Source organism: Plectropomus leopardus, chromosome 20, assembly GCF_008729295.1.
Source record: "Plectropomus leopardus isolate mb chromosome 20, YSFRI_Pleo_2.0, whole genome shotgun sequence".
In the NCBI taxonomy this organism is placed as follows: Eukaryota; Metazoa; Chordata; class Actinopteri; order Perciformes; family Serranidae; genus Plectropomus; species Plectropomus leopardus.
This window is the reverse complement of record NC_056482.1, coordinates 5,336,752-5,353,932: the sequence shown is the minus strand read 5'-3', so window position 1 is coordinate 5,353,932 and position 17,181 is coordinate 5,336,752. Positions and strand designations below refer to the sequence as shown.

Below are 17,181 nucleotides of genomic sequence, written 5' to 3'. Positions count from 1 at the left end.
ATTTTTCCCTTGCTACTGTGTGTGTGGTGTGTGTGTGTGTGTGTGTATGTACTGTAGATGCATGTGTGTGGTGTGTGTGGGTGTGTATGTACTGTAGATGCATGTGTGTGTGTGTGTGTGTGTGTGTGTGTGTGTGTGTGTGTGTTCAAGTATAAAGAACAAGACAAGAATATGTTAGTTTGAATAATGTACTTACTGTTGAAGTGAATGCTCAAAATAAGTGGAAGACTTTCAGGGATTATTGTTGCTTTTCAAGAGAGGCATTTTCTTAACCCCCAAATGAGTTACATGTTACATCTCGTGGCATCATTGTCTGACTTTTACAGGCTTGAAAAAACAAAGAAAAATAGATCGGGCTGTAAGCACTCAAATCCTGTCTTGGTCTTGAGTTCGATCTCAAGACCACTTTTTGTCTTGCTCTTGTCTTGGTCTTGTGCCTCATTGGACATGGAATTGTCTTGATCTCAGGCTCAGCTATTGAGAACTGTTCAAGTTGTTCTTGGCTGCCGATTCAGGATCAGTTGTCAAAAACGTTGCCTGATTCTGCCATCATGATGCATGAGTAAAGATTCTCTCTTCATCCACCTCTTCCTTACTCTCTTATTATGGCAATTTTGTGAGGCTCTAAGCTCAGCACTTTCCACCAGAGTAACATCACTTACAGGAAGTCACTAGCAAGCTAGTATATCAGCTAACATTAGATGTCAAAATGTTCATGATTGACACCATACTAAAATTTGGTTTCTTGAACAGGACTGGATTTGCTCCGGACTTGTACTTCACTCTGACTCGATTGGACCTGGTCTTGGACTTGACTTGGACTCAATTTAAGGTACAGAGTGTAGTATTTGGAGGGGATGGGAGAAATGGAGTGGAATATTCATAACTGTGTTTTTCTTCGTGTACAATCACCTAAAACTAAGACTTGTCTGGGGTTCTTTTTGCTTAGAATAAGCCGATTATGTTTGCATACAGAGTGCAACCTATCCCATGGAGTTTGCCAGGTTGTTTCTCCAGTAGCCAAAAAAAGAAATCAAACACCAGCTTTAGATAGGGTCATTCATTTTCTTGTGTTTTGGCATCGGCCACTGTAGTTGTACTACACGCTTAGCACATTGGAGAAGTTTCTGTTGCTTGCAATCTGCAACCTCTCCACTAGATGTCACTAAATCCAACACTCTCAACCTTTAAGTTGGTCTTGATCACAGCCCTGTAAGTAGCATACCAGAATGTTTTAGCCACATTATGTTGTCATGACTACTTTTGCCAACTGATTTATTGTTAATTTAAATAAGTAATAATTTGAAACAATGTGTCAGATAATGCAACACTGTTTTGTCCTTTTTTTCTGTCTAACCATGACAGGTCAGTACCTGTTGTTTTCTGTTGTAGCCCTTCCTTGTCTGTCTGATATCCAGCCCGTGTCCAGACAGGCTCTGTTTACTTTACACTCTGACGAAGAGTGTTAAAGTGCTGTGTCTGTGGTGTGTCTGTTTAACTGACAGCTTACTCAACAACCCCCCCCTCTCTGCAGCCTTCTCAGTTTTGCTTGTGCAGGAGGGAAAGGAAGATCACAGAAACAATAGGTCATTGGGTTTGTGCAGAAATAAATAAGATAAATTACAAACAGGCCTTAAAAGAAGTCGATAATCAGTCAATCAATCAGTCACACTTTATTTATATAGCACTTTTCATACAAGCAGACTGTAACACAAAGTGCTTCACACAGTGAAAGCAACCCTGCCACCCACATACACACACACACTCAGATTCACACATGCATAACTTTGTGATTAAATAAGGCACTAAAGCATAGAAGTACCCATTTAAAACCAGAAATCTCAGAATTGAGGAAGCACTACCATTAGTGAGGAAACACCAGAGGCAGAATAAACCTATGCAGAAAAGAAATAAAATAATGAAAAATAAATAAAAAACATACATGTTCCCTTTAGTCATGCTAGCAGCATGGCTTTGTCAGCCAGTCGGCCCATCACTTTGGTCCAGACTGAAATTTCTCAAATATTGGATGGATTGTCAGGAAATTTGTTCAAGCATTTATGGTCTCCAGTGGATCAATACTGACATTGATGATCCTCTGACTTTTTCTGCAGTAACACCATGAGGTTGAACTTTGTGCTTTTGAGCAAAATATCTCAAGTGCAAAAGTAGAAAAGAGGCAGCACAACATCAAATCAAACAATGCAAGCTTTACAATTTATTAAGATATTTCTGACAGAGACTTCTTATCTCTTCACTTGCAGGATGAATAGCAACAACTTTGGTGATATTTAAAGTCTTCCTCCAGCACCATTACTATATCGTCACTGAGACATAGCATGGTTGTAGACTCTTACTAGTTTGCAGGCACTTTTTATTTCTTTATTAGCAGAAAGTCAAGAGGTGACGGGCAATGAAGGTCCCAAACTGTAACAGTGGCTCAAAGCAAAAGATAAAAGCTATATCTACAGCCTTTATCTATTCAGCCAGAGACTTCCACTATAAACTAGAGTCTGTCTGCCAGGTTGTAAAGCATAAAAAGGTTTCATAACTTCAGTCATGACTACATATTAGACCTACCATCCCACTTTTTGTTTAACCCATCGGCATGGCTTTTCTCAGTGCAGTGACAGTAGGCAGACTCGGAGAGCCGATGTTTAAATTAAACATAAACTCTGTATCCCAGACCACCCTGGCTGGAGCTAACTGCTAATCCAAATACTGCCTCAACTTTCGGCCAGAAAGGACCCATATTTGTACCTGATACTTCATGCATCTGTAATCCCGTCCACCCCCTGCCCCACAACATACTCTTGTTTTGGAGGTAAGAGTCCAAGTCTCCTTGGTAGATTCACATCACAAGACTACATTTCATACATCTGCATCCAAAATCTGAAAATCAAACTGACAGCTGAGTGAGTCTCTGGTTACCCAGCTGAGAAAAACTCTTGTCTGAACCAAAACTGATGTAATTCTACTGAGGCCAAGCTGGATGGGAGAAACCATTACTGCACTTTAGTGGGCAAAGAAGTGAAAATGTTTTGTACAAAGTTATGTTACTAGGCAACATTAATGCTTGCATTGCACAGAGCTAGTCCAGTAACTTCTCAGGTTTACCTTTGATATGACGTTTTATTAAATGTCCATCTCTTCATGCATAATATGAGAACTAAGTATGTCTGCAACTGATCGGGACAAAATAATATTCCATTTAAAGCAAACTTGTCCTTTGAATGATTCCTGAATCCTGCGAGAAGTTTGGTCATTTATGGTGTGTCAAATACAGTAGTACTGTGATATTTTGTGATATTTGTCAAGGGAAACGGGAGAAAAAAATCCACTCAGATTGGCATGATTTATTTTATGGTGTCATGGATCGGGACAGTTGGACCAGACCACCGCCGGTGCTGAGCCTTACAAAGGGTGGTGTGTTTGGATTAAAAGCATGTGGTTACTGTCAGAGGACAGCCTCATCTGCGCTCTGAACACCAGATTCTTCATAAACCTTGAGTCTTTTCTGCTCCCATTAAAGTTTAGGGACAATAACTGTAATGTAAATGGAAGGAATCTAACCACCAAACTACAGGCCTCTCTGTCCACATGAACCAAAATATGGTATATCAAAGGATGCTCTCGGATATGTTTGCATTTGTATATGTTTAGATATTTTTAGAGATGTCTCACTCTATAGTAATTGCATATCTTGGGCTGCTTTTACACTGAGCTGGAATGATCTGTGCCTTTGTCAACTGCATCAGCAATTGTTCACCGAAAAGTCATAAATTACACAGCCTACACACTTCCTGTGACTATCCTGAAGTTCTAAGAATACTCCCAAGGCTTGCAGAAAGATAATCTAGCACCAATGGCCCATGCTACTCAAACCATGTATTCGGTTCTACTGAAACATTGTGATTATTCAGGCAAATGTCAGGGAAGACCTGGGTCACATCTTATTTTCTGTCTCCTGAAACAGCAGCTACGCCTTCAAGATTGAGCTCAAAATGTGCCCCACATTGGCAGAGTGCCAGACGGCTTGAGTTACAAAATGTGCCATGGAAATGAAAGACTGGCAATCTTATATCTGGCTTCTTCAGCTCTTTCGTAGGACTCGTCTGTGTGTGTATGTGTATGCAAAGTAATAATCCCGCTATGATCACTTTTAGTTCTGATTTAAGAATCTCATATCTTTTAAGAAAACATAACCTCTATGCTGTTTTACTCGAGGGCTTAAAGGAACTGTGCAGCATGTTGGAAAATCAAGTGAGAGTTAGATGGGAGGATTGATATCTTTGTCCTTCAAATACGAAGCTATGGAAAGTTAGCTTAGCTTAGCATTAAAACTGGAAACATGGGGAAGCAGCTAGCTTGGCTTGAAAAGTACAAAAAGTTAGTTGTTTTAGGAGAGTTAAATCCCAAGCTAGTTTTTGAAAAAAAGTACGGAAAGTTAATCGTTTCAGGACAGTTAATTACCAAATTATTTCTTTGCCACAACCAGCAACTTCTTGCAATCTCTGCTGGATTCCAGGCAATTGCTGAGTGCCAAAAATAGATCAGCCAGCCCCATGGCCAGAAAAAAAAGTCAACATTGTACATTTAAGCAAACTAAAAATATGTTACATGTTCATGTTTCATATGTATCATATCAACATTTAAGGGCTTAGGATATAAGCTAACTTTGTCAGGCGGTGGAGGGGGTTTGGACAGTGTGTCACCTAGATGCCTGCCAAGCTGCTGACCACTTCTTGAAACCAACAAACAACAAATTAGTGATTTAGTGAGTCATTGCTGTGTCTCCAGTGCTTTTTTAGGCACCAAAGAGGGTGTTTTCTAGCGACCCGTGATTTTTCCAGTAGGGATACTGCCACAAAGAGCGAGTTTTTCAACAAGACATCAGTCTGTGTTTCCTGCTGGGATGGTGCTATGAAAAATAGTTGTTTTTTGCCGTGTCATTTGTAGCATTTCCAGTTGAAATTTTTCCACCAAAGGTTTTTCTTTCTGTCTTGTTTTTTGAGGAGAGTCATCGCTGTGTTGTCAGTTCCGATTTTGACACCAAAACTGGGTATTTTAAACCAAAGCATTATCTTTTCTGAATCATAACCAAGTGATTTTTTGTGCCTAAACATAACCATATGTTAAACAGAGCACTGTTGAAACTTAAAGTCTCAACATAAAGTCTTAACGTATCTGCTACATACTAACATGCAAATGCAGAAAACTACAATGCCAACATTTTTTCTGGCAGTTGGGTTGAGATTGGCATAGAACCCCAACATAAAATGGAAAACTGTTGTTTTGTTTTTTGTGCATACATAAAAGATATAAGGTGTTCATAAACTTTATAAGTGCTGGTATTATGGGTACTTCTGGGTGCATTTTGTGTGTTTTGTTGCTATTTGACAGAGCTGTTTCCCTCTGTTACTAGTCTTGTTGCAAAGCTGTAGCCTATTATTTTACAGATATGAGAGTTTCCTCAATCCTCTTATCAGTCCCAATACGTAGCACTGTGGTAGCATATCACACCATTAAATGATGATCCAGTGTGTCTTTATTCATGCTCATCAGATAATGTAATGCTGATTAAAACTCAATTCAGGCTTCACATCCCTAGATGTCATTCTCAGTGACCAAGGGTCAGCCATTCAACACATGCTTCCTTTTTTCTCTTCAGCTCTTGTAAAGTAGACGCTGTGCAGTCAATTTATTCCTTTCAGGTTCCTTGTTAAGGCTTAAATCCAGTGAACAATATCCTTTCTGTGCTGAGGTTGAGGTGGCATATCTGTATCTGAGGAGCTATTTCCTCTTGAGAGAAACGTGATCTGAGTTTGTAGAGGAGAGGGGAGGCCATGTTTCACACAATAACTAAAAAAACTCTTTCTGCCTTAAAGTCTCTTTTTTCTCCTGTAATAGCTTCTCACCTCCCTGTTTTTACACAGAGATACTGTTATTACCTCTGGGGAAATTTGTGTGGCTTTATTATCTTCCCCTCTTCTGAAAGAAATGGCTCTGCTATCTTATCATTACCTGACCACTGCCACTCATTATCTCTATACTGCAGGGCCAAGCCATCCTGAAGTTTCCATTGTTCCACAGATTTTACTGCAGGTGTCATCAATCTACTGCAGCCCCTACTATCAATTACGTTCCTCTGTGATGGCAAAACCAGCGTCTACCTCTCTGGCTGGAGTTTAACTCTCTGTTCTGATCTATTTAACAGCCCCATCTGCTTTCCTGCTAAGTCCTTGAGTGAAACAATAACAACCAGAACATGAATCTTTTTGTAACGTTATCCAGCTTTGCTCCCTGCCGTGGTGTTAATCTGTTCCGTGAAACAAGCCAAAGGAATGTGAAAGTCTTGCTGATGGGAAACCAAAACAACAAAACAATTGTCTATCTCTTCACCCTCATATTATACCACATTACGAACTGTTGGCTTGGAGGATTATAACCTTCTGAGCACTCTTGGCTACTTTATAGCTGGAATGACCCATGTTTGAACTTGTGGCTTTGTTCTTTTCACTGAGTTCAAAGTCAAGTCTTTTTCCTGCCAGGGTGCAGGGCTCCCTCCCCAGGGGGACACGCTCTCAGAACATGTGGTATCATCCCTAAAACATCTCTGGTGTGATAAAAGTATGGGGTGTGCTGGAGTCTGGAGAGACTAGGAAAGAGAAAATCCCATTAACCTGGTGTGCTAAATGCTAATCTGTACCAAATTTCATGGCAATACATAGAAAATATGGAAGACAGAGGATCACCAAAGCCATTTGAACACATTGTCTTGGAACTAAGGATGTCGGTATAAAATTTTGTAGTAATCCTTTTCATAGATATTGTGATGGTTTACTGGATAAGGGAAATTAATGACATGCTGGTGGCATTATATGAAAAGTCAGATTTACCAAAGTCAATAGACTTGGTGGCATCTCTGTATGCCATGAATATATGTGCCAAAGTTAATGACTATACATCCTATAGTTGTTGATACCTTTCACTAAAAGACAAAAATGTAAATGTTGTGCTGCTGCTAATGTCACAGCATCACCACAGTCCTTAGGATTTATCCTCTGGGGATTATGAATTTCTGAACACAATCTCATTGCAATTGATAGAACAGATGGGAGAAAGAGGATCTCCAAATCTATATGAATGCATTGACTGGAGAGGGTAAATTGTCAGTGTGAGATTTTGTGGTAATCTACCTTGTAGATATTGAGATATTTCACTGGATAAGTAAAATCCTTGACTTGTCGGTGTTAATAGATGTAAAGTCAGGGGGTTACTTAAGTCAGTAGGATTCATTTTGTGGATACCACAAATATTATCCTATATGACGAATTTCATGACCATCCATCCAATAGTTGTTAATCTGTTTTCACTTTGTTATCGGTCTGACGATGATAAAGCCTCTGGGGGCATGGGCCAATATTTCTGATTGATCCAGTGTAGCCAGCAGTAGTCTGGGCAAAGACTTTCTCTTCCATGTGTCAGTCATTTTGGCTAATCTCTTTTAACATACAGTATATGTGTGAAATGAATGCAGATACATTTTCAAAAAGCTGACTCTTTGTCAAACAATAGCTGATGGGTTCAGAGATTGCAATTTAGCCACATGGACTATTTACCTGCCGTTCAAATGTGATTTGTTACTACTACTCAGATTACGAATGGAAACCAGAACATTCCCAGTGCTAAAATCTTGTCCCGTCACCTACGGATTCTGCTAACACATTATAGAGATCACATTTCACAAAAAACTAAAAATGGAAATGTCAAACTTGGGGCTAGAGCAAACTTTATGGCCTCACCAAAGTCACTGGGATTCATCTTCTAGGGATCATGAATTTCTGTACACAGTTTCATGGCAATCCATCCAGTTATTTTTGACCAAAAAAAATTCTGATCCGTGTGATCTGATCTTTTGAGTAACCTTTAAGGTGCATACTAGTAAACCAAATTACTGCAGTGTTGTTGACTTGATTCATGATGACACCTCTACTGCATATTCAGCCCACGACTATGCATGCGAGTTATTTTCTTGTTTTTACCAGAAGCATGAATTCCTCCCTTTGCTGTGAGAAAAATGAAGACAAAATATCAGCATGTCTAAGACCGACATCTGAGAAGTTTCTATGAGCCACAGAAAAATGAAAAAACGCAGACAGAAAAACACTTGGCAGCTTTTTAATATTGACTCCTTTCCCCACCCCCTCCCCCACCCCCACCCCCCTCTCTCTCTGCCTCTCTCTGGGCTTGGAAGCACTTGAATACAAAGTTCAGTGAATTGTTCTGGCATAGCAGCTTGTGTGTAATGACTTCTGACAGCAGTGGAGACAAACTGAAGAGCACGTCTGTCTCCGCATGAGTATTTACAAATCTACTCTCGGGAACCGCATTCCAATTCTGGAAAAACTATTATATGCAAGTCGGCATGAACAACCGCATGTACAGGATGCATATCTGGAGGTAGTCGTTTTGAAATAAAGGGAGGAGGAGGCTGCAGAGGACACTGGCTTCGTATTCATTTTAGAACTGTGTGAGAAGTTTGGTGTAGAAGTAAAGTATCTCAGTGATGTATTGGAGTAATTTAAGAGGTACAGTTTGGGGGGGGAGAGCAGCTGCCTGCTCCATCATACACAGCCACTGGCTCCACTGAATCTGGCTGTTGTTCTCATCTGGCTGCTGTCCAACACTGATGGGATTTTGGTTCTGCTATGCATTATGAACTCCTTAAAAGTGCAAAGCAAGTGTGGCCAGGGTGTGCTCTTTAGTTTGTTGTTGCAAAGAAAGCATTGTAAAGGCCTTGTGCGTCAGAGTGTGCGGCTCTACAAGGGCAAAAGAGAAACCCAAACTTTCAAAACATGTCGAATAGTTATGTCTTAAGCAGCGACACATATCTATCTCCGTTAAGAGTCCCCTTTGGCCTTAGTGGTCGGGGCTGATGTCAGGCTCTCTGTAGTTAATGTGGACCCTTGAGCAGTTCACCATTTGGGCTTTCTCTAACCTCCACTTTGATGTTGCTCTAAATTGAGTCTGCAGTCATCCTGTTGCTCTGGTATGCCAGCTGGAGGAGGTGGAGGGGGGGCAGTTATGGGTTGTTAGGCTAAGAAACTCCTCTGCACTTGTCTTGACTCCTCTCTAATCTCTCTAATTGGAATCAGGGGCTCTGAGGGTCCCCTGAGAGCTGCCACATCTTTGTGGTCATGGCGTAGTGATGTGACGGGGTCAGGAGAACAGAGTTATCCCAATGACCGAGTGTTTTCCTTTTCTACACTTTGTGCTGTTGGCCTCAAGGGTCGAAACAGATCCACTCTGTTTTCATTCTAAGTGGCTTCACGCTTGATGTTTATTTACATGGCGTGTGGCTGAAGATGTTTTTCCTCTTCACACTCTCTTTCTTGTTAACTGTTATTGTTAGGAAATAGGAAATACTCTTTAACAAAAGGTAAAGTACTGGGTCATTAGGATTTCACACCTCTAATTACTTTTGCACAGAATGGGCAGTAAAAAAAACAGCCAAATGGGTTTTCTTTTCCTTTAATGGATAGTTCAGTTTTTTTTAATTGGGGTTGAATGGGGGTGCTTATCCATAGTCATTATAATACAGTAGATGTCAGTCTGCATGCCCCCAGTTTTGGCGAAGCAGGCTGGAGTACGACATGGAAGCTAAGCAATGCATTCACTTATCCATATTAGAATTAAAACATTCACATATGTGTGCTAATTATCTTTTACTGTATTTCTTTACATTTATATTTTTACACACTTACCTACTCAGCATATTTTGCATACTTATTTTTCTTTAATATTTACATATTGTACTAATTGTTTACCATTGCTGTTTTTCTATTTTTGCAACATTTTTATATGCTTGTGCCCTCTATGCTGGCATCAGAGCAACTGTAACGAACCACAATTTCCCCCTGGTGATCAATTTAGTATTTCTGATTCTGATTCTGCTGTGGAGGGGTCAGCAACATATTTTAGCAATAAAAAAACCTCTCGTCTAAAAAAAATCAATATCAGTTTAAGTGTAAACTATATTTAGAAAATGTTCACTGTTTTGCTCTAAAACAAAGCTATTAAAGCATTCTCTTCAAAACCAGAACCAAAGTAAGAAAAACAGTAATTTCACATAGCTGAAGACAGGAACTGATGGTCAACTGCTGCCTATATCAGTTAGTTAGTATGTCTTAGTATGTGACTTTGGCTCTTAAATGGATTAGTTTGAATTCACCAAAGTCACACAATTACTCAAACAAACTAACTGATCGAAAGCAGCAGTAGACCAGCAGCTCTCGTGTTCATAGAGCTAAAATTACTGTTTTTGTTGATGGAGTTTGTTGTTGGTTGTTGGTTGCTTTGATGAGAACATGGATGGGGAACTTCCCCGTTGAAACCCTGGGCTGTCTGACGCAAAGGTAAAGTACACTTAAACTAAAATGGATTTTTAGGTGGAACTTTTGTGGGTAGCTCAAAAACATTTTACTGCTGAACCTGTCCACAGCAGTGGCTTGCTTAGCTTCCATGTTGGAGTCCAGCCTGCTTCTCCAAACTGAGACAGTGCCAACTGACATCTGCAGTATGTAATATACTGATTATGGATAAGTACCCCATGCAACCCCACTTCAAAAAAATTGTAACTATCCCTTTAAGGCCTTTGGTTCTTTCCCAGCTCTATGTCAGGAGATCATAGTTCCTAAATCTCTAAGCTGTCATGTCTTTATTGCTGCGTGCAAATGTGTAAGTGCAGTGTTCACGGGCATGATGTGTCACAGCTACGCAATCGAGGCTTGTTGTTTCATGGTGGAAAAAGTGTAAGACAGGAGCTCTGCACGTGTTTTAACAGCTGTCGTCTTTCCCTGCGGGGAGGCAACACAATCCCACTGTTTTCTGAAGAAGCTGTGCCTCATTACAATCGGGTCTCAATGCAGAGAGGAGCAATTATTCAAGAATGAGACCACAGCAGTTGAGCTATATATCATGTGAAACCCAAACTTTGTAGTAGTATAATGCAAAGCAAGTGAATAATGGATAGACTGCAGAGAACATCTGTCTACTTTTGACCAGTATAAGTACAACTACAGAAAAACTGTACTTGAGTAGTTATTAAAACTTGTCGATCATAGTGAACTACACTCACCAACCATATCACCACGCAAAGGGAAGCTACTTTTGTATACTTTTACTTTTGTATTTTACTTTAGTTTTACTTGTGGACTTATGTTTACATTATGTTATTACTAATTTTACTTAAGTAAATGATCTGAGTGCTTAAGTGCTTCTATCACTGAAAAATGATTATAACTCCAAAGATTTACAGATGACTGTAATGTGTCATCTCATGGTAAACAAACGAGTAAATGTAAATTTTTTCTTCAATTTTTTAATTTATATTTTGAAACAAGCAACATCACAATATACAATGACAAACTAAACAAAATAATGTACATAAAGGAAAGAAAAAAACAAATAAAATAAAAATAAATAATTATACACTCAGATTATGTGCTGTAGTTCTATTTGTGTAATCTTATGAGAAGAAAGCACAGAAAATTTAAAAAAAAAAAAAAAAAAGTATATGTACATGTCATGCTAAACCATATACTGAAATGTGCATATGTTAATGCACTCATACAGTATATATGTGGGTTTATGTCTGTAAAGTACACAGTATGTAATGCACATACTAGTCAGAATAACAGAAGGATACACTAATTTAAGAAGCTCAAAGTTTTAAATGCAAGTAAATAAATATCTTAATAAACTGAAATCACATGACGTGTGTAAGATGAAAAAAAAATATTTGCAGAGGTTTCCTTTTTAATTTTGATTTTGTTTTTATATCATTATTATTATTGTTTTTGTTGTTGTTGTTGTTGCTGTTATTATTATTAGTAGTAGTAGTAGTATTTATTTATTTAGTTAGTTAAAGAAAGTTTCCTTTTAGTTCAGTTGAAAAAACAGTAGCCTGCGTCACTGCCCGCGTGTGACGACAGAATCACAACAGTTGATCGGACCAATGGGAGGGGGGTTGTCGCAGTAACCTAATCAGCCCATCAGCGCACAGCCTTCATCACAAAGCTGCTGCAGCTCGAGAGGATGCGGATAGGAAGTGAAAGCAGATGAGTGGCTTTAGGAACGAGGATACATAGTGGTACTTTTGGCAAAGTTTGGGAAAGATGTTTATCCAAATTGTTACTCGTGTGCGTGGGCACTGAGCGAGAGAAAGATCCGCGCGCGAAGCCTTCGAAAACGGACTGGGACTTGCGAGAACTGGAAAACTTTTTCTCAGATGAAACTTCACTCTGTTGCGCCTCATTGACTTCAAGTCCCCAACTGTGCCATGATATGAAACCATCTTGGAATAACCTTGTTTTTTCGCAGCGTGCAAGAACTACAGAGGCCCATATGAAGACTAACCTTTTTAAGATTCATTCTTCCTGGAAATGGCAAGTCGTGCCACATTGATGGAGCGGGCAGCGCTTTTGATATGCAGTGTAATTATCTTAATCATCGGTTTATGTGTCGGATCTCCTAACCACAGCCGTCGGCTGGTGTGCTGGAAAGCCATCCTTAAGTGCCACGGAGAGCCGGAGTGCCATTACGCGTACGATCAGTACGTCTATGCCTGCGCTTCTGTCATCAATGGGGAGCGCAAGAAGTGTCCCAGTCATTGCATCTCATCTCTCATTCAGCTCAATCTAACCCAAAGCGGCCCGGCTCTGGAGGACTGCGACTGCGCCCTGGACCCGGTCTGCAGGAGCACCAAGCAAGCCATCGAGCCGTGCCTGCCTCGAACCAGCACCATGGGCTGCACCGAGGCCCGGCGGCAGTGCGAGATGGACCAGACGTGTAGCTCTGCCATGAGGGATTATTTATTTCACTGTCGGAAACTTTTCGGAGGGGAAAGGTGCTCGGACGGGTGCCGCAGAGTGATCGCCAACATGCGCTCCATACCGAAAGCGCAGCAGCTGGACACTTGTGTGTGTGATGGCACGGACAGGAACATTTGCGAGTATATAAAGGTCAGCATGAAAACTTTCTGCACCGATGATCGGGAAGCAGGGAGCGGCTTTTCAGACGCCGAGGACGACTCTGAGGATGATTATATGGACCAGGATGATTATCAATATGTGGAGAATTCAAGCAGTGACTCTCTACCTGGCCAGACTCTGCTGAATGTCCTGACCACCATTCTGGTTTTAACCAAATTTGTCTGAAAAGCTGCTGCCAATAAGGACAGTCATTGTGGATGAAAAAATCACCTCACTAGAGTGTCTGCTTTGTTATAATCAGGCATTTTTTGTCGTTTACTAACATTTTGGGGGCTTTTAAATTCACCACTAAATTTTATACTCTAGATCTGCACATGTTCATACAATCCAGGACATTTGTTGTTTGTTAATCACTCAGAAGCACAAGTTAAATTTCAGTTCAGCAGCAATGTTAGGGACAGGGACTGTACTTTATTTATAGGAGTAGGCGGGTGGCTGGGGTGGTTTTTTTAATCTGTTTGAGTATTTTTGTTTGATGAGCCTCCCTGGAGCTACAAATATAATTTAAAAAATATTATTATCAATTTTGATTTTGTATCATGACCCTTCCCAGTGCTACAAATATCTTCTTTTTTTTTCTTTTTTTTTCATTTTGTATGAAGACCCTACCCGGAGCTACAAACATCAACTATTTTTCCTTGAGCCTGGGCAAAAATGCAGGACCTTCTCTTCACAGTAAATAACCACATTTCACAGTTTCTGGCTACAATAAACTGTGTGATTTGGGAGATTTTTAAAGAAAACATGCCTTTAAAAGCCACTTTTGGGTGTTTTAGTTCTGAGGATATTTGAAATAAATACAAAACACGACCATGTTAAGTTAAATGTTCCTTCCTGAAGCCAAATCAAAAAACATAACCCCCTACCCAATGCTGAAAATAATCATCTGAAGTGCCTCCCTGATTTTGCACCACCCACTCCTTTTTGATAAAGAACAGTCCCTAAGTCATTTGATAATGCCCTAGGAGCCTATTTTTGTATGTCAGCTATGTAAAGATAGATTGTACAGTATATTGCATAAAAATATTTGTTTATGAGTGACAAGAGATTTGCACTGTATGAATAGGTGAGTCCCACTCTTTTATGACCACACAGGAAAGAAATGTCTAAAGTGCCTAAAAACTCTTTACAGCTTATTCACCGTTATGTGACCATATCAGAGGCGTGCTGTGAAATCACAGCAATTTTCTTGTACCAGCTGTATAGAGACTTTCTCCACAACCCCTTCATTACAAACCAAAGTTGATGTAAGCCACTGAAATGAAATCCGAGGGCAGGTAATGCAAGCGATTCAAGTATCTCTTCACTGACCTTGTGAACATGGAAGTTTGCTTAAGATATAAAGTGTTTCATTCTTAAAAACTGTTCAAACTGGCGAGAGGAAAGCAAACTCCTCCTCTTAGGGATTTGTGGCCCAAATGGAGCCAAGAAGCTGTTGGGTCAGTTTGTTTATCCTCACCCCAGTGTGTTTGTGAGAGGTCTTCACAAAGACACACTGAGAAAGAGTGTGTTCGGGTGAGTGGAGAATTTAAGTGCTCATTAGAAACACACTCCTCTGAATGTACATGCACAATAATAAAGAAGAGTTTTAAAATGATTCTTTGGGAAGCTGTGTTGCTCTCTGCTTAACTTTTAGTCTTTAGTAATTTTTTTTGTTTTAGGCTTTATGAATTGATTAAATGAGTGCAAAGCAATGTTAGTTCATTTACAGTAATATCTGCTCTTATTTTGTTGAATTTAAGCACTCAGATTAATTCAGCCCATCGCCAGCACAAATGTTGGCACTGTATGTTTCTGTAAACCACAAATGTTACATTTGTGTGTTATTATGTAGCGGATATGTTGAAATGAAATGTTTCAACAATGCTGTGGTTAACGTGTGGTTAGATTTAGGCACAAAAAACACTTGGTTATGGTTAGAAAAAGATCATGTTTTGGCTTATAGTACCCCATGTTGGTGGCAGAATCCAGACCGGAAACACAACTGTGTCTTACTAAAAAAACAACCACTTCTCATATCACAATCTTGGCTTGAAACACATCGATAACACTGTCGTGCAGTGATATCTCTGTAAAAAAATATATTTAAAAAATCCCCAAAACCAATGGTATCTCTGTAAGATGCAACCACCTTTCTCGGATGGAAACACAGCAATGTCCTGGGAAAAAAATAGAATTTTTTGTTGCACTATCCCTAGAGTAAACACAGGGACAGGGTGCTAAAAGTCACCCACATTTGGTGGCAAAAAAATACACTTGAAATGCAGCAATGACACACTAAAACACAGCTGCTTTTGTTGTTTGTTGGTCTTGATCAGTGGTCTGCAGCTTGACAGGTTCACCTATGGTTGTCAGGCCATCCACCATCCCCTCCACCCCCTGATGACAAAGTCAGCCTATATACTTTGTCACTTAATTAACATTAATGTGATACATTTGAAAATGTAACATATTCAGAGTTTGTAGAAACGTATAATACAAACATGTTTTTTTCTTTCTCTGAAGGTATTTAACATAATTATTCACCAGGTGTCACTGGAAGTACAGGAATTTCAAAAACATAACTGTGGTCTTAACACGTTTGCACTTAAGAGATCTTCGCCAAAATGATTCCACCGTTCTTCTGGTATTATAGCCCAGCTGTAACTGAGATGCATAATTTAAGTATTAAGTGTCAGCGCTACTCAGAAGAAATTATAGGCCTTAAAACAATTCAAAGCAAAATTTTAAAGGCTTTAAAAGCCCTCTACACATGGGACTAGTATTAGATGGGGACCTCCGGTAATTTATAATAATTGCGGAAGACGTCTGTGATTTTAATTACCTGTGAATCGGCCATGTCCATAATTTGTAAAGTAAAAATTCCAGGGCAAGGCACCTACCATATTTAGTGAACACAGAGGTCACAATATAATAGTAGTCCCATGAGAATCGGCGTCTGGTAATAATGTCAGTAAATTCTAGTAAAATACAGACATTGTTGTTCCAACATGCAGAACATTTCTTGACGGTGGTTGGAAGAAAGAATAACACATACGTCACAGATGTGCTTAGAATTTCTATTTTTAGTGTATAATGCAGCTTTTAATCAGTGATCGCAGCGAGTGCATTCGTCTGTTGACATGCCTGTGAATCATGTTATGATTCAGTCAGCTCTCTCTCCTCACAAAAACACCCAGTGTCCCCTCCTTCACTTGTGATAATGGGTCGTGAAACTATTGACGGCAGCCATGTTGCTTTTCAAGGAAAAGAGATGGGCCCTCCAGCCCATTGATTGGAAGAGAAGTCGAGTGGCACCTCTATTATGGAGGTGCAAAATACACAATGGTGCAGCGGCACAATGTGGGGGCACTTCATTCACTCTGTCCCTCTGTCACCCTCTTTCAGGGGGTGGGGGGAGCATGAGGAGACAGCCATCCCAGAGGAAGACAGAGGAGTTATGTGAGAAAGTTCAGCTTTATTGCACGGTTTAACTCCTGCTGATACTCTGTTCATGGTTCATTTGTGCAACAGTTGATTTTACAATTAGATGTGGTCTTCTCTGACTTTGAGAGCTATGAGGATGACTTCTTTTGTTGTAATTTGGCCCTTTTTGTGATACAGTATGATTTTACTCCAAAAAAAACAAAGCCATCATTCAGCTTTAAACTGTCTCAAAAAGATAAAAAAAAAAAAAAAGCTGAAAAATAAATCCTTCAGTGGCAGAGATTGTTGAAAATTATCAACAGAGTGCTGTGGTGAGGGCATTTCAGGGCCTTTGTTATTTGAGGAGCAAAAGCCTGTCACTGTCACTTTAAGAGAGAAGGCCTCTGCTCCAACCATTAATAATTGTAATGCCTTTTTATCATTGTTGAGAATAATGAAGGGATGAGGATCATATGGGGGCCCCAGACCATACTTTGCCCTGAAATGTTTTCAATTAACTTTTGGCACCAGAGGAAAATAGGAATGTTGTGTTCGTTTCCCATGCCGGAACAGAAAAGAGTCAACTGGGGCTTTAGTGCAGGGACCAGAACATCATTAAAATTGCCTCATCATAACTCAAACTGCTGCTTGGCCAACCTCCCCTCTGCCCCGCCCTGAACCCGTCCTCCTCTAGGTTACACTAAGGAAAACAGGCAGACTT

General features: G+C 39.9%; 1 protein-coding gene across 1 annotated transcript; it reads left to right on the top strand.

Annotated features, from left to right (window-relative positions):
- The first annotated feature begins 12,093 nt into the window (after positions 1-12,093).
- On the top strand, positions 12,094-14,652 carry gas1b (growth arrest-specific 1b). Its single transcript, XM_042509434.1, has one exon. The coding sequence runs from the start codon at positions 12,447-12,449 to the stop codon at positions 13,218-13,220; it is 774 nt and encodes a 257-aa protein (XP_042365368.1). The 5' UTR covers positions 12,094-12,446; the 3' UTR covers positions 13,221-14,652.
- Positions 14,653-17,181: the final 2,529 nt, after the last annotated feature.

What these genes read in the sequence shown, in the direction of transcription:
- gas1b (XM_042509434.1), top strand. Translation starts at nt 12,447, where the DNA reads ATGGCAAGTCGTGCCACATTGATGGAGCGGGCAGCGCTTTTGATATGC.